The 22,903-nt window shown below is 46.9% G+C and overlaps 1 protein-coding gene across 1 annotated transcript; it reads right to left on the bottom strand.

The window, feature by feature from the left end:
- Positions 1-21,944: 21,944 nt before the first annotated feature.
- INAFM1 (InaF motif containing 1) lies at positions 21,945-22,848 on the bottom strand. The gene has a single exon (XM_086353313.1). The coding sequence runs from the start codon at positions 22,727-22,729 to the stop codon at positions 22,295-22,297; it is 435 nt and encodes a 144-aa protein (XP_086209439.1). The 5' UTR covers positions 22,730-22,848; the 3' UTR covers positions 21,945-22,294.
- Positions 22,849-22,903: the final 55 nt, after the last annotated feature.

The raw sequence follows: 22,903 nt of genomic DNA, 5'->3' as shown, positions 1-22,903 counted from the left end.
ATACTCTCAGCCTTCTCCCTTTCATCCTGAGTGTGTGTTCCTGCTCAGTCGTGTCTGATTCTTTGTGACCCAGTGGACTGCAGTCCACCAGGTTCCTCTGACCATGGAATATTCCAGGCAAGAATACTGGAGTGAGGTGCCACTTCCTACTCCAGGGGATCTTCCTGACCCAGGGATTGAACCCATGTCTCTTACATCTTCTGCTTTGGCAGGCAGGTTCTTTACCAACTGCACGACCTGGGAAGCCCTCTCCTTTTCAGAGTCTATCTGTAATGGGCTGTGGGTGCATATGTTTGTAATCTGCTGGAAATCTGAAATGAAGGCAGAGATGTGTTCTTGGAAATGAGTAATATATATATTACTCTCTAATTTTTAACTGTTTAATATGCTCCCCTAAGAAGACAACAAAGTCTGTGAAAACACACACACAGATACACACACATAAGAAGAATTAAAATAGACAAGATCTGGAGAGAAATGGAGTTTCGCTGGAGTTTCCCCAAGAGTATACTCCAAGAATACGACTTGGGAGACAAGACCTTTTAGAACTAACACCAAAAAAAATGTCCTTTTCATTATAGGAGACTGGAATGCAAAAGTAGGAAGTCAGGAAACACCTGGAGTAATAGGCAAATTTGGCCTTGGAGTACGGAATGAAGCTTGGCAAAGGCTAATAGAGTTTTGCCAAGAGAACCCATTGGTCATAGCAAACACCCTCTTCCAACAACACAAGAGAAGACTCCACACATGGACATCACCAGATGGTCAACACCAAAATCAGACTGATTATATTCTTTGCAGCCAAAGATGGAGAAGCTCTATACAGTCAGCAAAAACAAGACCGGGAGCTGACCGAGGCTCAGATCATGAACTCCTTATTGCCAAATTCAGACTTAAATTGAATAAAGTGGGGAAAACCACTAGACCATTCAGGTATGACCTAAATCAAATCCTTTATGATTATACAGTGCAAGTGAGAAATAGATTTAAGGGACTAGATCTGATAGATAGCGTGCCTGATGAACTATGGACGAAGGTTCGTGACATTGTACAGGAGACAAGGATCAAGACCATCCCCATGGAAAAGAAATGCAAAAAAGCAAAATGGCTGTCTGAGGAGGCCTTACAAATTGCTGTGAAAAGAAGATAAGCAAAAGGCAAAGGAGAAAAGGAAAGATATTCCTATTTGAATGCAGAGTTCCTTAGCCTTCCTCAGTGATCAATGCAAAGAAATAGAGGAAAACAACAGAATGGGAAAGACTAGAGATCTCTTCAAGGAAATTAGAGATACCAAGGCAATATTTCATGCAAAGATGGGCTCGATAAAGGACAGAAATGATATGGACCTAACAGAAGCAGAAGATATTAAGAAGAGGTGGCAAGAATACACAGAAGAACTGTACAAAAAAGATCTTCATGACCCAGATAATCACAATGGTGTGATCACTGACCTAGAGCCAGACATCCTGGAATGCGAAGTCAAGTGGGCCTTAGAAAGCATCACTATGAACAAAGCTAGTGGAGGTGATGGAATTCCAGTTGAGCTATTCCAAATCCTGAAAGATGATGCTGTGAAAGTGCTGCATTCAATATGCCAGCAAATTTGGAAAACTCAGCAGTGGCCACAGGACTGGAAAAGATCAGTTTTCATTCCAATCCCAAAGAAAGGCAATGCCAAAGAATGCTCAAAGTACTGCACAATTGCACTCATCTCACACGCTAGTAAAGTAATGCTCAAAATTCTCCAAGCCAGGCTTCAGCAATACGTGAACCGTGAACTTCCAGATGTTCAAGCTGGTTTTAAAAAAGGCAGAGGAACCAGAGATCAAATTGCCAATATCCTCTGGATCATTGAAAAAGCAAGAGAGTTCCAGCAAAACATCTATTTCTGCTTTATTGACTATGCCAAAGCCTTTGACTGTGTGGATCACAATAAACTGTGGAAAATTCTGAAAGAGATGGGAATACCAGACCACCTGACCTGCCTCTTGAGAAACCTGTATGTAGGTTAGGAAACAACAGTTAGAACTGGACATGGAACAACAGACTAGTTCCAAATAGGAAAAAGAGTACGTCAAGGCTGTATGTTGTCACCCTGCTTATTTAACTTATATGCAGAGTACATCATGAGAAATGCTGGGCTGGATGAAGCACAAGCTGGAATCAAGATTGCCAGGAGAAATATCAATAACTTAGGATATGCAGTCAACACCACCCTTATGGCAGAAAGTGAAGAGGAACTAAAAAGCCTCTTGATGAAAGTGAAAGAGGAGAGTGAAAAAGTGGGCTTAAAGCTCAACATTCAGAAAATGAAGATCATAGCATCCGGTCCCATCACTTCATGGGAAATAGATGGGGAAACAGTGTCAGACTTTATTTTGGGGGGCTCCAAAATCACTGCAGATGGTGATTGCAGCCATGAAATTAAAAGATGCTTACTCCTTGGAAGGAAAGTTATGACCAACCTAGATAGCATATTGAAAAGCAGAGACATTACTTTGCCAACAAAGGTCTGTCTAGTCAATGCTATGGTTTTTCAGTGGTCATGTATGGATGTGAGAGTTAGACTGTGAAGAAAGCTGACCACCAAAGAACTGATGCTTTTGAACTGTGGTGTTGGAGAAGACTCTTGAGAGTCCCTTGGACTGCAAGGAGATCCAACCAGTCCATCCTAAAGGAGATCAGTCCTGGGTGTTCATTGGAAGGACTGATGTTGAAGCTGAAACTCCAATACTTTGGCCGCCTCATGCAAAGAGTTGACTCACTGGAAAAGACCCTGATGCTGGGAAGGATTGGGGGCAGGAGGAGAAGGGGACGACAGAGGATGAGATGTCTGGATGGAATCACCAACTTGATGGACATGAGTCTGAGTGAACTCCGGGAGTTGGTGATGGACAGGGAGGCCTGGCGTGCTGCGATTCATGGGGTCACAAAGATTCGGACACAACTGAGCGACTGAACTGAAATGAACTCTTTAGGAGGTGACCTTGGGAGTGGCGGTCCCAAGGAGTGGAGTGGAGGACTGGAGACATAGAGAACTGAGTTAGAGAAGGGAGAAGAGTCAATCAAGGGTGAGCTAGGACTTCCCTGGTGGAGCAGTGGATGGGAATCCGCCTGCTAATGCAGGGGACACGGGTTCGATCCTTGGTCTGGGAAAGTTCCACATGCCATGGAGGAAGTAAGCCCATGTGCCTAGAGCCTGTGTTCCACAACAGTGGAAAAAAGGAAAAAGCCACCACAATAAGCCTGCGTACTGCAAGGAAGAGTAGCCCTAGCTTGCCACAACTAAAGAAAATCTGGGCTCAGGAAGAAAGACCCAGCATAGCCAAAAAATAAAAATAAAAGAGTAAGCTAATCTGTGGGGTGCAGCCGTAGGCAATTGGGCTCAACCCTGTTGGGACTCGGAGGAACCAGGCAGAACGTGCCTCGGGATGTTGCTACTGAAGGATGGAGAGGCGGGGGCATTAATGCGGTCACTCTCGTTGCCTTTGGGTACAGGTCGCCCCAGGAGACATTAAATTCTTCCTGCTGTAACTTAACAAGAAAACTGAGTGATGCCAGAGAAAAAGTCGCTCGGAACGACGTGGGTGCTGAGTGACACAGGTCCTGAGGTGAGAAGCTGTCCGTGGTGGGAGCTGTCCGCTCCGGCTGCAGGTGGGTCAAAGGGGGGTGGGGAGGGGCACCCACAGTTCTATGAGGTGAGAAGCTGTCCGTGGTGGGAGCTGTCTGCTCCAGCTGCAGGTGGGTCAAAGCGGGGTGGGGAGGGGCACCCACAGTTCTACGACACACGAATGATCCTTGACGATTTATTTTTATCAGAAGAGTGGGTCTCCTCTGTGGCCAGAAGCGATCATTTCCCTTCTCCCCGTAACTTTTTTTTATGAATAAAAAGCAGTTTCTCTCCTTCACCTTTCCATCAATGCTCAGAGAAAAAATAACCTAAAACGATCAGCTTTAAGGAGCACTGAATTGTTCCCTTTTCTGAAGTGTAAAATTACCAGCATGCCCAGGAGGCTCAAAGAGCTCAGTCAGGCTTGAAAGAAACCATGCCCAATGAAGTGGAGCTAATAAGGCCTGTGAAACAAGTATAATAAATATCCTTTGAGACATATGGCAGGGTATCGAAAATTTGAAGAAGCCTTATGAAGTAGAACCTAACTGGTAATAAGGGATATAAACAATATAATTACTGAAATAAAGAACTCAATAGGTGTGTTAAATGGCAGAACAGATCCAACTAAAGAATAAATGAGTGAGCTGAAAAAACTCTCCCAACAGGCAACTGTAAAGGACAGAGAGAAACCCTCGAAGGAAAAAAAATCAAGACGTGCAGAAGGTATAAGTAAAAATTCTCATTCTAGCATATAGAATCTCTCTGAGGAAGACCAAAGAGAGATAGGGTAACACTACGTGAAAAAAAGACTAACTATAAAGAGAAAAAAAAAGAAACACAAAACAAAATAGTGAGAATTTTACAGCTAATATATTGTTATAGATAATAACTAAGAATCTTAACCAAGAACTAAAGACACAATACTTCATGCTGAAATATTTATTGTACAGCGAGCCAGATACCTGTGGCGGAGAAGGGGATGGGAGTAAGAAAATCGAACAAATATTTGTGGAATTTTTAAATACCAAAGAACTAGAGGGACTTCCCTGATGGTCCAGTGGTTATAAACCCTCCTTCCAATGCAGAGGATGTGGGTTCCATCCTCGGTTGGGGGACTAAGATCCCACGTACCACAGGGTGACTAAGCCCATGGGCCACCACAAAAGACCCCACATGCCACAGCTAAGGCCTGACACATCCCAAAAATTAATACTTTTCTAAAGTTTCTAAAAAATATACCAAAGAACTAGAGAAAAAATCACAAAGTCTCCAGCAAAGGAAAAGAAAAAAAAAAAAAAAGATTCTTTATTAAAGAATAAAAATCAGATTGTCACCTGCAATATTGTGATTTATAAGAAATATATCTATTTAATCATTCAGATGACTAAAATGTATTTCTCAGGTGTATTTGGTCTTCACTCATAGTTCCTAGCTCACAGTTCCCAAAACCCTTGGAATTTCTTGAGTACTAAGAGCAATAGGAGAATCTTGTTTAAGTACTTGATCTCTTATCCTCATTTTCTTTCCTTTTTTTAATATTTATTATTTATTTAATTAATTTTTTGGTCACAACGACTCTTAGTTGCAGCATTCAGCATGCTAGATCTTTAGCTGTATGTGGAATCTAGCTCCCTGACTAGGGATCAAACCCAGGCCCCCTGCACTGGGAGTGCGCAGTCTTAGCCACTGGACCCCCAGGGAAGTTCCCTGTCCTCGGTTTTCTGAAAATGCTTCAGAGCCTTAAAGGTGAAATGGGTGTCTTATTATTCATAACAAGCTGCTTTCCATCACAACTGAGATTCTGTTAATGAATGTGATTTCTGCAAAGCACCTAAGGATAGGGGTTAGTTGCCAGGGGAACCAACCATGACTGGGAGTTGAAACCTTTAGTCCGGCCCTTGATTTCCAGGGAGGAGAGAGGTTGAAACAATCACCAATGGTTGATGAGTTAATCAATCATGTCTATGTAGTGAAGCCTCTGTGTGTGTGTCCTAAGTCACTTCAGTCATGTCTGACTCATGCCCCATGGACCGTAGCCTGCCAGGCTCCTCTGTCCATGGGATTCTCCAGGCAAGAATACTGGAGTGGGTTGTCATGCCCTTCTCCAGGGGATCTTCCCAACCCAGGGATCAAACCTGCATCTCTTGCATCTCCTGCACTGCAGGCAGATTCTTCACTGCTGAGCTATCAGGGAAGCCCAGTGAAGCTTCTATAAAATACCAAAACAAAAAGGAGGGCATTCAGAAAGCTTCTGGGTTGGTGAACACAGGAGATGCAGGGTAGTGGGGTGCCCTCTCATGGAAGGTCCACTCCCTTCCCTCCCCCTTCGCCTGTTTCTTGCCCCATACATCTCTTCTTTCTGGCTGTCCCTCAGTTATATCCTTTTATCGTAAACTATTGATCTAGTAAGTAAAATGTTTCTCTGAGTTCTGTGAGCTGCTCTAGTAAATTAATTAAACCCAAGGAAGAGGATCCTGGCAACCTCTGGTTTATGCCCAGTTAGTCAGAAGCTCAGGTAACAACCTAGATTGGTGACTGGTGTCTGAAGTCCAAGGAGAAGGTCATAACAACCTCCATCTGTAGCTGGGTGATCAGAGGCACAGGCTTGCAACCGATACCTGAAGTGGGGGAACTTCCCTGGCAGTCCAATGGTTAAGACTCTGCGCTTCCAGTGCAGGGAGTGAGGGTTCGATCGCTGGTCACTGAGCTAAGATCCCACATGCTGCAGCGTGATGCAGCCAAAAAATATAAAATAAAATAAATGAAGTGGGGGAAGTGGGAGAAGGTGGGTGTGAATTCTTGTAGGACTTAGCCCTCGACCCATCGCATCTGACACTATCTCCGTGTAGGTAGTGTCAGAATTGAGGTGAATTCTCAGACACCCAGCTGATGTTCTGAGAACTGTTTGTTGGAAGTGTGGGAAACCTCTCCCCCATGCTGGGAGCGAGTCTCAGAACACCAAAAAGAGCATCTAACTTACCACAGCAAATCTAGATGCAAAGAGATAATGGAGTGACATTCTCCATGCAATGCTAAACTGCTGTCTCAATGTAAAATGGTACAACCAGATGAATGGTCATTTAACTGGAAGGTCATATTTGATAATTCAGAAAGTTTGCTTCCCATAGACATTTTTTGAAAGAACTTGAAACAAACAAGAGCAGAAGTTAATTCAGGAGGAAATGACAAGTTGTTGGAAATAAGGTGAATTTTTTTAAAAGGTAATTATCAGAAAAACAAATGTTTATCCAAATAAAATATGTTAGTTGCTCAGTTGTGTCCAACCCTTTGCGACCCCCTGGACTGTAGCCCACCAGGCTCCTCTATCCATGGGATTCTCCAGGCAAGAATACTGGAGTGGGCCGCCATTCCCTTCTCCAGAGGATCTTCCTGACCCAGGGATCAAACCCAGGTCTCCCACATTGCAGGCAGATTCTTTACCACCCAAGCCACTCAGGAAAAGAAATGCTTGTCCATGTAAATTTATATATAAAACTCAAGATGATATCCAAATGGGAGTTGCATGATGTCGGTGGACTGTGTGGAGGAGAAGATGAAAGGATGCTTAGATTTTGTCTTGTTTAGGGGGAAAACATAGATACTGATATGATTATACAGTCCATGAAATTCTCCAGGCCAGAGTACTGGAGTGAACCTTTCCCTTCTCCAGGGGATCTTCCCAACCCAGGGATCAAACCCAGATCTCCTGCATTGCAGGTGGATTCTTTACCAGCTGAGCCACCAGGGAAGTCCAAGATTACTGGAGTGGGTAGCCTATCCCTTCTCCAGAGGATCTTCCCAACCCAGGAATCAAACCGGGGTTTCCTGCATTGCAGAAAGATTCTTTACCAGCTGAACTACCAGCGAAGCCTGATGATTCAAACACTAACAAGAAAAAAATAAGAATTCAGTATTGCCTCTCAATAAGGGGAATCACTAAAGGATGATATTAAACCTTTCAGAGACTTCCCTGGCAGCCCAGTCATTAAGACTCTGAGTTTCCATTGCAGGGGGCGAGGGTTTGATCCCTGACATCACATGCCACACAATGCAGCCAAGAACCTTTTAAAACTAAAGTGAATTTTAAAATAAATTTTCAAAGCTGTAGCAGGAATATAACTGATAGACTCAGTGAAACACGGGAATGAAAAACAATCAGAGAGCCTGGTGTGGGCACGAAAGCAAAGACCACCAAAGCGAGGATAACAAGTGGGACCGCATCAAACTAAAGGAAGCTATCGACAGAGTTAAAATGCAGTGTCCCGAACGGGAGGAGACATCTGCAAACCTCATATCTGAAAAGGGGTTAGCATCCAAAATACGTAAAGAATTCACACCACTCAATAGCAAAAGAGCAAATGATTTTTTTAACTTTTTTATTTTGTACTGGGGTATAGCCGATTAACAAAACAACGCTGTGATAATTTCAGGTGAACAGCCAAGGGCCTCAGCCATGCATGTACACGTACCCATTCTCCCCCAAACTCCTCTCCCATCCAGGCTGCCACATAACACTGCACAGAGTTCCACGTGCTCTGCAGTAGGTCCTTGCTGGTGATCCTTCTTACATATACCAGTGAGTGGGCTTCCCTGGTGGCTCAGTGGTAAAGAATCCCTCAGCCAGTGCAGGAGACACAGGTTCGATCCCTGATACAGGAAGATCCCACATGCCCCGGAGCAACTAAGCCTGTGCGCCACAGCTACTGAGACTGTGCTCTGGAGCCCGGGAGCCAAAACATACCTAGAGCCCACACATCCTAGAGCCCGCGCTCCACCACAGGAGGAGCCGGGGCAAGTAGGCCACGTACGGTACCTAGACAGCAGCCCCTCCTCACCGAGACTGGAGAAAAGCCTGCACAGCAATCAAGACCCAGCACAGCCAAAAAGAATACGTATTTTAAAAAATAATGAAGAAATATACCAGTGAGTACATGTCCATCCCAAACTCTCTAACTATCCCTTCCTCCATCCTTTCCCCTTCCCACCGGCAACTATAAGCTCGCTCTCAAAGTCTGTCTCTGTTTTGTTAAGTAAGTTCATCCAGTCTAATTTTTAAATGGGCAGAGAATCTGAACAGACGTTTTTCCAAAGAAGACATAACAGATAGCCAACAGGGCCAAGAAAATATGCTCACCTTGACTAATTATCAGGGAAATGCAAAGCAAACCAGAGTGAGATATGAGCTCCCAGGGTCGTATCTGGAAAGTGCTCATCACAGGAAAACAAGTCATAACAATAAATCGTGATAGATATCAGCTAGATTTATTGCAGCGATCATTTCACAATATATACAAATGTTGACTCGTGCTGTGCCCCTGAAACTAATATAATGTTATGTCATTTATATATCAATATTTTTAAAGAATTCAGAACTCACAGAGGTCTTTGCAGTCAGATAAATAAACTTTGAAATATGATTCTATGGGGGCTTCCCTGGTGGCTCAGAGGTAAAGAATCCGCCTGCCTTTGCAGGAGATGCCAGTTTGATCCCTGGGTGGGGAAGATCCCTTGGAGAAGGAAATGGCAACCCACTCCAGTATTCTTGCCTGGAGAATCCCATGGACAGAGGAGCCTGGCGGGGTCACAAAAAGTCGGACACGACTTAGTGACTGAACAACAACAACAAATATGACTCTAGACAGGTTTCTGACTCCCTGTAAGCCCTAGTCCTCATTCGTAGAGTGAGAGGAAGAACATTTACCTCATAGAGTTATTGTCAGAAGGTCATGGTCAAATAGAAAATTGTTTTAATGACTGTAGGGTGACCATGGCAACTGACTAAAAGCTGAGGATTTGAAACTGAAGTAAGATATTTAATTAGTCTCTTGGTAAATACATTAACCGTATAATAATACAGTCACTAGACACTATCTTTTTTGCAGCTTTATTGCAGTATAATTGAGGTACCATAAACAGCATATATTTACAATGAAATATGCATGGGAAACCATCACCACGATCGATTTAACGAACATTTCCATGGTACCCAGAAGCTCCTCTGAGGCCTTTTGCAATCTACCCCTCACTCCCTCCACCCTCATTTTCAGGAAACCACTGATCTGCTTCCTGTCGCTATAGATTCAGTTCAGTTCAGCTCAGTCCCTCGGTGGTGTCACTACAGATTAGTTTGCGTCTTCTAGAATTTCACATGGGTGGAAGCATACAGTATGTGGACGGGTTTCTTTTGACCTGCTTCTATCACTCAGTATAACGCTCTGGGGGGTTCATCATGTCATTGCAAGTACCAGGAGTTTATACCTCTGTTCTTTCTAGCTTTCCATGGAACAGTGTGGTAGAATAATGGTCCCTGGCTTCTTCATGCCTACGTGACTGAGCCCCAGTGAAAACCCTGGACCCAGAGGCTCAGGGGAGCATCTCTGGCTGGCAATACTCTGGGCAGGTCATCACATGACATGCCTGAAAGGAAGAAGCACAGACCTACGACTCCACTGGGAGAGACCCCTGGGGAGCTTGTGCCTGCTCTCTCCTGGACTCTAGTCCGTGCGCCTTTCACCTTTGCGGATTTTAATCTCTAGCTTTCCACGGCAGTACACCATAAACGTGGTCATGACAGCCTTTCAGACTCCTGTGAGCTCTCCTTCTAGTGAGTCTCCGGACCTGACAGTTGTCTTGGGGACCCCACACACATGTCTAGATGTTTCTCGGTTTATACTTCTCAGAATGCCAGCGACTTCATTTCAGTTTCATCTCAGTCTCCATCTCTATTTCCATCTCCCAAACCCATCTCCCAGGTCTTTCCACGTTTCATTTTCCCTGTCCCTCCCTCTTCTCCATTTCCTCACAACACCTTCTCTTTCTGTTGATCTGATGGCCAGGATTACAGCCACCTCTTCTCTCTTGATGTAAACCACACACTGATTATTTTTATTAAGATTCATTCATTTATTTGGCCCTGCAGAATGTGGAATCTTAGACCCAGGATCAAACGCGCATCTCCTGCATTGGAAGTGTGGAGTCCTAACCAATGGACTGCCAGGGAAGCCCTTCACTTTGATTAGTTTTATAATAATACAACAAAGTGGGGATTTTAGAACATCAGAAAACAGAGAGTAGATAACAAGAAACACTCTTCCCTGGTTCCCTATCAAACTCAGTGCCAAGAATCCCTAGGTGGTAACCTTCATGCTCCCGTCCTCTGCCAGCGAGTGGACTCTTCAATCGTCCACAGCCGCAAGCCCCAGGGTTCCTAGGCGGTAGGGACCGACAACAAAGAGATTTCTCATGGTCTGCACATTTTTCCTCTCCTGTCCTGAAAGAGGACAGGATAACAGAGGGTTAAAACATTCCAAGACCTTTATTGTCGCACCAAGAGAAAAAATGAAGAACCCATAGCGTATCAGTTAACTGTGGCTATTGCTACAGACTGAATATTTGTGTCTCCCACCTCAAAATTCATATGATGAAACCTAATCTCAAATGTGATAGAACTAGGAGGTAGGGCCTTTGGGGTGACTAAGTCACGAGGAATTCCTCACGAAAGGCATTGTTGTTTGGTCACTCAGCTGTGTTTGACTCTTTTGTGACCCCACTGACTATAGCCCACCAGTCTCCTCTGTCCGTGGGATTTCCCAGGCAAGGATACGGGGGTGGATTGCCATTTCCTTCCCGAGTCTTCTGCCTTTCAGGCAGATTCTTTACCACTGAGCCACCAAGGAAGCCTGATGAATGGGGTTGGTGCCTTTATAAAAGAGATCTCAGAGAGCTCTCTGTCTCTTTCTGCAAGAACACAGGTGTCCACAAACCAGGAAGTGACCCCTCATCAGACTCGGAACCTGTTGGCCCTTGATCCTAGACTTTCCGGCCTCCAGAGCTATGAGAAATAAATATTTGTTGTTTAAGCCACCCAGTCTCTGATCATTTGTTACAGGAGCCCAAATGGACCCCAACAGCTGTGTAACAAATATCCCCAAATAATAATGGTTGAAAACAATAACTACTCTGAGGTGGGGTTTTTTTGGCTGCTCTGCATGCAAGGGGGATCTTAGTTCCCCAATCAGGAATTGAACTCATGCCCCTTGCAGTGGAAGCACAGTCTTAACCACTGGACCCGCCAGGTAAGCCCCAATAACTATTTTTGTTGCTTACAAGTCCATGGGTCAGCTGGATGGGTTTTTGTCTTGAGTGAGCTCATCCTTACATCTGCAGTCAACTGGGGGCTGGGTAGGCGGCTCTGTTCTGGGAGCTCAATGGGTGCTTGTGGTCTGTCTGGTGAAGGCGCTCATCCCCCAGTAGGCTGTGTGTGCGAGCTCAGTCACTTCAGTCGTGTCTGACTCTGCAACTCCATGGACTGTCGCCCACCAGGCTCCTCTGTCCATGGGATTTTCCAGGCAAGAATACTGGAGGGGGTTGTCATACCCTCCTCCGGGGGATCATCCCAGCCCAGGGATGGAACCCGAATCTCTTACTCCCCCCGCATTGGCAGGTGGGTTCCTTACAAACTCTAGGGCCACATGGGAAGCCCTCCTGCAGCAGCAGGTTGTGAGTGAGTGAAAGTCGTTCAGTCGTGTCCGGCTCTTTGTGACCCCAGGGACTATAGCGCAACAGGCTTAGCCAAGTCTTATTCCCATGGCAGTGACAACTTTCCAGGGAAGCAAATGGAAGGTACAAAGACTCTCAAAATGTAGACTCAGAACTGACATAGCATCACGTCTGCCATATTCTACTGGTCAAGGCCAGCTCAAGTTCAAGGAGAGGGGGAACTGATCCTACCCCTTGAAAGGAGGACCTGCAAAGTCACAATTCAAAGGGCGTAAGTGAGGGGGATTTTGGCCACGTTTTACTTGTGACACTAATGGATGATGATGATTCTATTCTTTTAGAAAAATACATAAAGAAAGCCTGGCGTGCTGCAGTCCGTGGGGTCGCAAAAAGTGGGACACGACTGAGCGACTGAACAACAAAGATAAAGAAAACAAGTCCAACTACTAGTCAAAACGTGTGCCTTTCACAGGAGGATCTGCAGAAGGTGTGACTGGTATTTCAGAGCAAGAAACAACCCGTTGCAACAGTCATTAAAGATGGTCTCACACTGATGTATAGAACAGTCTTATGGACTCTGTGGGAGAGGGAGAGGGTGGGAAGATTTGGGAGAATGACATTGAAACATGTAAAATATCATGTAAGAAATGAGATGCCAGGCCAGGTTCAATGCACGATACTGGATGCTTGGGGCTAGTGCACTGGGACGACCCAGAGGGAGGGTATGGGGAGGGAGGAGGGTGGAGGGTTCAGGATGGGGAACACATGTATACCTGTGGCGGATTCATTTTGATATTTGGCAAAACTAATACAATTATATAAAGTTTAAAAATAAAATAAAATTAAAAAAAAAAAAAAGATGGTCTCAAACATTCCAGCCCTCCGGGGCACACAGTATGGTTCCACACGTCTGCCTGTTGGAGGTTTGGCGGGGCCATGTGACTTTCCTTGCCCAATGAAATGTGAGAAGAAGGAATACGTGCCAATTCAGTATGGGGATTTTAAGAACTACCACATGCTCGACCTGGAGCTTCCCAGGTGACTCAGGAATACAGAATCTGCCTGCCAATGCAGGAAACACAGAGGATGCAGGTTCAATCCCCGGGTGGGGAAGATCTCCTGGAGGAGGGAATGGCAACCCTGAAGAATTCCAGGATTCTTGCCTGAAGAACCCCATGGAGAGAGGAGCCCGGTGGGCTACAGTCCGTGGAGTCACAAAGAGGCAGACAATGCTGAGCGTGCATGAGCATGCACGTGCTTGACCATCCTGTGAATTTTCCTTTGGCCAATCACATGTGGGCTGGGACAGAACTCATCTGAAGGTTCGACTGAACCTTCGCAGGGGGCTTGCTCACCCAGCTGGCAGTCGATTCTGTCTGTCAAGTGGGAGCACAGCAGGGATTTTTAACCAGAGTGCCTACCTGTGGGCTCTCCATATGGTTTGGGCTAAGAAGCAAAATGAATAGTGAAATGAAACTGTTCAGAGTCAGATGGCCTGGGTTTTCATCCTCCCACCCACCCACCACCCCAACACACACACTTACTGTTCTGCAAATTGCTATCAAACCCCTCTGAGGCACAATATTAATGTTAATGCCATTCATATTATCCCTGCTGGATGCTCATACTTCGGTTCTCAATTTCAAGTTTCAGCACAATATCCAGGTCCTTTCCAGACCCCTACTGTCCTCCATGTGGCCTAGGCCGGGACATGACCACCTGTGGCAGATTAGATTGGGGCTTCCCAGGTGGCGCTACTGGTAAAGAACCACAGGAGACATAAGAGATGAGGGTTCAGTCCCTGGGTGGGGAAGATCCCCTGGAGGACAAGGCGACCCACTCTAGTATTCTTGCCTAGAGAATCCCATGGACAGAAGAGAGACTCAACTGAAGTGACTTAGCACACAGCAGATTAGGTTCCTCTTTGGAAACCTTCACTCCATCCACCTCATCACCTTGGAAGGAATGTACTTCTGCCACTCTATACTGGGCTTGGCCGTGTGACTTGTTTGGCCAATAGCATGATGGTACACAGAACACAGAGGCTTGACATGTACCTGTATAGTTAAGCTCACACTTCTGCCATCACAGTAAGAGGAACATTCCTGGAATAGACTGCAAGTGCCAAGCATTGGTTGTACCGGCCAAGGCCAGTCAAGATCGGCCCATCCACAACCACCTGGGGCAGCCCAGTCAAGATCAGCAAGGCAGACAGTCACCTCCAGCCCCAGATGACCTCAGATGCATGGGAGAGCCCAGCCAAGATCAGCAGAGCCTCCAGCCACAATCAGCTGACTCTCAGCGTGAGCTCAATACATGTTCGTATTGAAATGGAGCAGGACACTATGGTCCTTCCCCGTCGTGTCCTCCACCTGCCTGTTGTCTGTGGAAAAACTTTAGCCAAAGAATCAGTTTAATCAGAGAAGTGAGAAAATGCAGAAGCAAAGGGAAACAGCCCCACAAGACTAAATAATAATAGTTGAGTCATTCAGCATCATCAAGGACCTTTCTCCTCAAGGGCTATGGATAATATTCTGAGCCATATCCTGTGAGCTGTCTGGTAGATACTGAAACCCCCACCAGATGGAAGAAGTTAACTACATAATGACCAAAGTGTAGCCCTGAGACACGCTGCCACAATTCTGAGAGTTCACATCAAGGAAATGGGAACTGGACCTGAAGGCTGACTGTATTTAAGATGACGCTAAGCACACCATCGATGACCCGTTTCAAGGTGACTGTCAGAGCTGATTGTGCTGTTTCTGTGTGGAGCCCCCTCCCTCTGTCTATAAACGCTCTTACCGTTTACAGTAACACTCTGAATGTCAGCGGAGCAGTCTCCCCTCCCCCACCCCTGGTTGCTGGCATCCAAAATAAAGCAAACGTTCCTCTCCACCAACCTTGCCTCTTTGTTGGCTTCTGAATGGCAAGCAGCCAGACCCCATTCACTTTCAGTTACATGCAACGTGTGTACATCAACACACAGGTTTTGGTTGTTTGTTATCCAATGATAGTTAATTACTCAATTATTACTAAATAGTTTTTTAATATATTTGACATACTGTTGTTGTTTTAGTCACTAAGTCGTGTCCGACTCTTTGTGACCCCATAGACTGTAGCCTATCAGGCTCCTCTGTCCATGGGATTTCCCAGGCAAGAACACTGAAGTGGGTAGCCATTTCGTTCTCCAGGGGATCTTCCTGACCCAGGGGTCGAACCCAAGTCTCCTGCTTTGCAGGCAGATTCTTTACTGCTGAGCCAGAGGAGAAGCCCATCTGATATATTACCAGACTTATATATCCATAGACTTATCATCATTACATAGCTACAATGTGACCTCATGACCTCCATATTATTTTTATTTTATTTTTGATCCATGGACCACATAGCAAGATGGCACTGGCAAAATCGTAATTAATTGTACCCAGACCAGATGTTAAGTGCAGATGACAAGGAAGGCTAAAGGCGGTTTTGCAACCACAGAAGTTTCAGGGTAGTGTGGTTGGGGGTTAACAGGCTGGAAAAGCCCATGCTCAGGATTCCCCATGACTTGACTGGACTTCACCCAGATTTTTCCAGAGGCCAGATGACTTGTGATATTGCAACAGATCAAATGCAGAAGCGACTGTGAAAATCCAGTTGTTTTCTCTTGAGCCAGACATTACACATTCTCAGAAATGTATAATACTGTCAATCTTCTCATTAATTTTTTTTATTTTGGACAATACAGCATTTCTCATTTAAAGTGTTATGTCAAAATTTGATTTCTGAATGTCTATCAACAGACAAATAGGTAAACAAAATGTGGTATCTGTGAATGCGGCATCAATAACATACAATTCAATCTTAAAAAGGAAGGAAAGCCTGAGACACCTACAACATGAATAAACTTTGAAAACATGATGCTAAGTGAAATGAGACAGATGCAGAAGAACAAATGTTGCATGATTTCCTATACATTAGGTAGTAGAATAGGCAAATTCTCAGAGACCTGAAGTAGAATAGAAGTGACCTGGGATTGGGAAGATGAGGAATTATTGTTTGATGGGTACAGAATTTTAGTTTGGGAAGATAAAAAGATGTGGAAATGAATAGTAGCGATGCTTGCACAACAATGTGAATTTACTTGATGCCTCTGAACTTATATACTTAAAAAATGTACCATTTTAACCATTTATACCACCTTTCCTGGTGCCTCAGCAGTAAAAATCCACCTGCAGTGTGGGAGACATGGGTTCCATCCCTGGGTCGGGAAGATCCCCTGGAGAAAGAAATGGCAACCCACTCCAGTATTCTTGCCTGGAGGATCCCATGGACAGAGGAGCCTGGTGAGTAACAGTCTGTGGGGTTGCAAAAGAGTCAGACAGGACTTAGCAACTAAACAACAACAAAATTTTTGTGTATCTCTTACCACAATTAAATCGGTGAAGAAATGCAATGGACCTACCATGGTTATTTTTAAATGAATTACTAAATTTTTTAACTTCTCAATGGTAATACTTATTATTGATAGATGTAACACATATACAAAAAAGAAAAAAAACTCCTCGGTCCTCAAGAATTTTTAAGGGTGTAAAATGAATCCTGAGACCAACAAGTGTGAGAACTGCTGTTTCACGTACAACTGAGGTGAGCCTGAGCTAGCTGCCCCTGGCACTTCTCTGCTGCTGCTGCTGCTGCTGCTGCTAAGTCACTACAGTCGTGTCCGACTCTGTGCGACCCCATAGACGGCAGCCCACCAGACTCCACCGTCCCTGGGATTCTCCAGGCAAGACACTGGAGTGGGTTGCCATTTCCTTCTCCAATGCGTGAAAGTGAAAAGTGAAAGGGAAGTCGCTCAGTCGTGTCCGACTCTTAGCGACCCCATGGACTGCAGCCTACCAGGCTCCTCCGTCCATGGGATTTTCCAGGCAAGAGTACTGGAGGGGGATGCCATTGCAAGAATCTGCAAACTCCCAGGAATTAAAGTTTCTTCTGGCTCAAGTAGACAGGCGCCCTCTGGTGGACATATAAGGTATTGCTTGGCAACACAAAATTTCTGAGTCATTTGTAGTTTGCTGAAATTCTAAAACGGAGGCAGAGATGGTCTCATGAAATGAGGACTTTATTTCAGCATTTTAACTTTAAACTCTGAACTATGCCTCCTCTCCTGCACATTCACACACACACACACACACACACACACACACACATATATTCATTCGGAAACCCACAGTCACATTCACACACACAAAATTACACACAGACATAAGTAGATGTTCACAAATACAGTCACACAGACAAGATCAAATGTACTCATTTACACACAATCTCTCACACAGACCACCCCATACATACACACAGAAATATTGTCACACACACAAAGAGACACAGTTTCACACACAGACACACTCATAGAGTCATACACACAGACAGTTTCACATGCACACACACACACGCTAAAAATAGCGCGTTGTTAACAAAGGGGACCAAGTAAATGAACATCATCCTCTATTTTTAAAAAAAGATTGTAATGGAAAATGAGTTTCTTCCCAAAGCCATTAAATAAATGTTGAACAAATAATTAAGATGAATCTAGGTTTGGCAGCGTGCCCAATTAGAGGCCCACAATCCCTTAGCTGTAGTCTTTGGGGACAGACGCGTTTCAGAACTCAGAAATGTTCTAATTTTAGAAGGGTAATTCTGAGCGAATGCCGTATATTATGTAACACTCCCAGGGGCTTGAAGCCGACCCCTCTCCATCAGACATGTTAATATATTTGCAGCAAAACGTGTGAAAATTCACGCCAACGGAGATAAATAAAGACTGTTAAGAATGCAGATTAGTGGGGAGCACGGATTATACCCGTGGAGGATTCATTTCGATGTTTGGCAAAACTAATACAATATTGTAAAGTTTAAGAATAAAATAAAATTATTAAAAAAAAAAAAAAAAAAAGAATGCAGATTAGCTGGTTTGCCACCATGTGAGTCTGGGCCAAAATAACCCCCAAAAGAAGAACAAATTTTTTTTTTTTTTTTGGTTTTCAGGGATTTTTGAAATTCGGAATTTCAAATAAGCAATAGCGGATTCTATCCGGAGGCCCTTCACACATTATCTACGATCTTCCACTTCAACTTGGACGTGAGGGAAGACGCCAGGAGCCTGGGGGACGGCGGCTCTTTAGCGCCCCTTCCTGGCAGCCCCAGTCCTTGCAGTTTGGCTGAGGAGTTGGGCTGTCTACCGGCTTGGGCCAGATACCGCGGTAGGTCCTGATTGGTCTAAACCTTCAGAGTAATCCCGCCTTCACTTAACAGTGAGTGGCTCAGGGACCCACATCTTAACCAATTAGCAACCGACAGGGACAGGTCGCTGGCACAAGCATTGGCTCTGGGGTTGTCATGTGACCCAAGCTGATCCAATCAGATTGAAGGAAAGCCACCAGGCCTCCTTTATCTCTGAAGGACGGTAATGAGAAGTGCTTAGGTGCCTGGATCTGTGGGCACCAGGTGAAGCCGCTTGGGGATGAGGCCAGAAAGAACCGGGAACAGTTTAGATCCCTCTGGTGGCCATTGAGTAGCACTGAGCAGCTCTCCCTTTAAGGTTGACAGCACAGCCGTCTGACAGCCCTACCGCATTGGTGCCAAGGCCATGCCTCCCTTGGGCTCAACACAGTGGGTATTTACACCAGTCCATTGCAGCCCCATCCAGGAGTCCTCTGATCGGCAATTCTTTCTCAAGGACAGCTCCATAGACACATAAGCCCCACCGCACCCAGAGAGGTACAGCCAGAGGCTCCCCTGACCCATTCCCTCCTCTCTTTTTTATTTTTTTATATATTTATTTATTTGGCTGCATCGGGCCTTAGTTGCGGCAGGTGGGATCTTCTATCTTCGTTTGGGCATGCAGGATCTTTACTTGCGGCATGCAATCTCTTAAGAGATCGAGTTCCCCACCAGGGATCGAACCCAGGACCCCTGCATTGGGAGTGCAGAGTCTTAGCCACTGGACCACCCGGGAAGCCCCTCCCTCTGTCCTTTCACAACTGTCAGACTGATGGGTCATGGTTGCACACACTGTACTTAATATCCTGAATTGCACAGTTCAGACTGGTGGAAATATTAACTTTTATGCCATATGTATCGGGCTTCCCTGGTGGCTCAGAGGTTAAAGCGTCTGCCAGCAATGTGGGAGACCTGGGTTGGATCCCTAGGTTGGGACGATCCCCTGGAGAAGGAAATGGCAACCCACTCCAGTATTCTTGCTTGGAGAATCCCATGGACGGAGGAGCCTGGTGGGCTACAGTCCACGGGGTCGCAAAGAGTCAGACACAACTGAGCGACTTCACTTTTCACTTTCTTTCACATGCTATATGTATTTCATACGCACACGTTTTGACCACTCACCCCTCCTTTCCTCTCCATCACCACCCTGGTCTAGTCACCATTGTCCCTCATCCAACTCACCGCAGTGATCTCCTTTCTGGGCCCTACATTTCATTCCCCACAGGGCAGTCAGAGGGTCCCGTTAAGAGGACCTCTTAACAGAGGTTAAGCCTCCACCTCACTAAAAGCCAAACTCCTCACCCCGGCCCATGGGGTTCTGTACAAACTACCTGCATTCTCTTTCCTCCCTCTAGCCCCCTCATTCACTCTGGTCCAACCACACTGACATCGTTGCCGTTCCTTGGACAAGCTGAGCACCTCCAGCCTCAGGGCCTTTGCACTTGCTGTTCGCGATCCCTAGACCACTATTCCCCCAAGACCTGCAGGTCCTGCCCTCACTTCTCTGAGGCTTCTAGCCAGTAACCAGCAACTTCATCACTCCCTATCCCCTGATTAGTTTTCTCCTCTGTGTTTATTATTACCTGACATAACACATACGTAAGTTATTCATCTCTGTTTCTTGTCTGTCTCCCCACTGATATACTGGCTCCACTGAGTATAAATGTCTCCCTGTTTTGTTTGCTGTTTCCCCAGTGCTTAAAATAGAGCCTGGCACATGGTAAATGCTGCATAAATATTTGTTAAATGAAAGATTAAAAGCGACCAAAACAGAGCCTGAGAGGAACAGGAAGAGAGAAGAGAGACCAAAAAGGGAGGGGGCGGGGAGGAGATAGGGGAGTGAGGGGAGCTGAACTAGGGGAGAGAGAGAAGGAGGGTTGGGTCGAGATGTTTAGGAGAGGGGACTTCCCTGCTGATCCAGTGGTTGAGACGCCACATTTCCAATGGGGTGGGGGGGAGGGTGCATTCCATTCCTGGTCAGGGAAGATCCCACATGCCATGTGGCACAGCCCAAAGTTAAAAAAAAAAAAAAAGATGGAGGAGAAAAGTGAGGAAGGGAGAAGAGAGAGAGAGCTGAAGCAAGAGCATCAGAGCTGAGAAAATGAGTCAGAACAGAGTGAGGGATAGAAACAGAGACATGGAGAGACGTGAGAGAGAGACAGAGACACACAAACGTTGAAAGACAAAGAGACAAAAACAGACAGAACGAAGATAGAGGAGAAGGTGGTGAGGGAAACACAGAGAAAAGAGAGCAGGATAACGGGCTGGGAGAAGAGCGTTGAGAATCAGAGAGGGGAGCCGGTGGGAACAAGGATAGAGTCCCTCCCTCTAACTCACCATTGGCTGAGGTCCAGAGCTCTAGACTGACTGGCAATCCCTTGGGATCCAAGCTGTGGCTTTTAAAGCCCCACGGACAGAGGCGAGTGGTGAGCGAGAACATGTCATGGTACTCTAAAGGCTTCAGATCACCAGCTTCCTCAATCCTCAGAAAAACTTTATGAGATAAATACTATGATCATCTTCATTCTACAGGACCAGAGAGGTTGGGTTAGCTGCCCAGTCACACAGCTAGTGAGAGGAAGAGCTGGGATTTGAACCTGGGTATGTTGGCCCCAAGATCAGTGCTCCTAACCACCATCTATACTAACTGGAAAGGGGTGCCAGCTTCCTGAATTCCATTCATCCTGGAGACACCCTCTGGGAAGTGGTGCTGGAAGGCGTAGAAGGAAGGAGGGGAGGTAAACAGATTGACGTTCCTAGCCGGGTACAGAGGGACAGCTGTCCCAGTCTGAAGGAGGAGGCTCCACTTCACCATCCTAAGGAAGTCTCCAGTTCAAGGGAGGTGGTCAGACATGAAATCACTTCCTGCTTAGGGTAGGGTCCTATACCCTGTCCAGAGCTAGACCTTAGTCGTCTGGGTAGGAAAACAGACTCAGCCACTTCTGACTCTTTTAGCAGGACTCAGGTTGCTCAGCCTTGGTTTGCAGGCAACATTGCAGACCAGAGAGGCAGTACTAAGCTTCAAAGACAGCTGGGTGCTTTGATAGCTTTCTCTGTGATTTCCAGAAGGGTCCTACCACCACCCCTGTCCACGCTCATCTCTCAGCTCCCAGGAATGTGAACTCATGCTCTTCCAGCAGTATCCTGACTTCTCCAGGTGATTTAGCTTCCGTGCCGGACACTATAGTTATACAAATCACAGTCCCCAGAAACCCAGTTCTCGCTGAGATCACCCCATCTCTTGTCTTGTCTCCTGTGCTACTACCGGAGGCCAGGCCTCTTCTCCCCTCCAGAGGCACTTGTCCTCTGCAAGCATGCAAAAACCTGCTAAGCCCTTCATACCGTCTGACCTTCAACTACCTTATTGCGGATAAGCGTCTTCTCATCCCAACCCAGAAAATACACGATGGCGATGGAAGAAAAAAATGACACCACCACCCCGCCAGGGAAGGGGAGAACGCACACAGCCCACCCAGAGTGAGAGGCGATGCCCTGATGCCAGGAAAGGCTTGCCCTCACAAACTTGAGGGGAGGCCCCTCTGCAGACAACACGACAAACGAGCACGAGGCAGCTGGGGCTGGAGTTTATTGCAGGTGGATAGATGCACACGGAGATTCAGGAAAGAAGGAGAGGGGCAGGCTGAGGGGTCCGTGCACAGAATCCTAGGAGGGAGGAGCAGGAGGCAGTGATCAGTATGGGGTCTGCCTGGTGGAGGACCCGGCCTGACGGCGGAGGAGCTGCGACGATCGAGAACCAGGGCCGGCTCCCCTTCGCCCCCCATTCTTCAGGATGACAGCTCCGCAGACGCTAGACGATGTCATGAAGAAGGAGCCAGACACCAATTCGGGACCGGCGCATCCGCGGCGAGGGCGCCAGGCTCTCGAAGGCTGGCGGTCCATTTTGGGTGAAAAGGAAGGTTACCCGGGTCCTCGCCCCTCTGCGGCCTCCGGCGTCTCCCCCAGCGTCTGGCGGCTCGGGCGGCGGCGGCTGGGGTCGCTGTGGCGGCGGCGGCGGCGGCTGCGCGGCAGCTCGAGCTGGGGTCTCGGCCCGCCAGGGGCTCCCAGAAGACAAGACACCGAGGCGGCGGCGGGCGCTGGGGCAGGCAGCGCACCCGCGCGACCGCCGCACGGAGAGGACTGCGCGCTAGGCGGTGGGCCGCCTGGGGCTGCAGGGGGCCGCGTGGGAACCCAAATGAGACCGTAGTAGACAGCGAGCAGCACGGCAGCCAACGAGACGCAGAGAAAGTAGGCACAGACCGGTGCTAGGCGCAACCAACGGCCCCGCGGGCCCTCGCTCAGCCCTGCGCCACCCGGGCTCTCGCCGCCGCCGCCCACGCAGCTCGTGCCCCGCATCCCCGCAGCCCACTCGGCCCCGAGCCACAGCCCGCACAGGGCCCGCCCCCCTCCGGAGGCCCGCCTCCGCGCTAAACTCTCCCCGTCCAACCCCGCCCCCGCCAGCGTGGCCACGCCCCCGCGCAGGCGGGCCTCCTGCGGCCTCTAACTCTCCCCCGTCCAACCCCGCCCCCG

The sequence above is a fragment of the Bos grunniens genome, chromosome 18 (genome assembly GCF_055505025.1).
Source record: "Bos grunniens cultivar Pamir isolate PY7600 chromosome 18, Bosgru_T2T1.0, whole genome shotgun sequence".
NCBI classification, from domain to species: domain Eukaryota; kingdom Metazoa; phylum Chordata; class Mammalia; order Artiodactyla; family Bovidae; genus Bos; species Bos grunniens.
The sequence above is the reverse complement of the archived record's forward strand: the minus strand, read 5'-3'. Positions and strand labels throughout refer to the sequence as shown.

Excerpts from the sequence above, each read along its gene's own strand:
- INAFM1 (XM_086353313.1), bottom strand. The coding sequence starts at position 22,729 with ATGCGGGGCACGAGCTGCGTGGGCGGCGGCGGCGAGAGCCCGGGTGGC.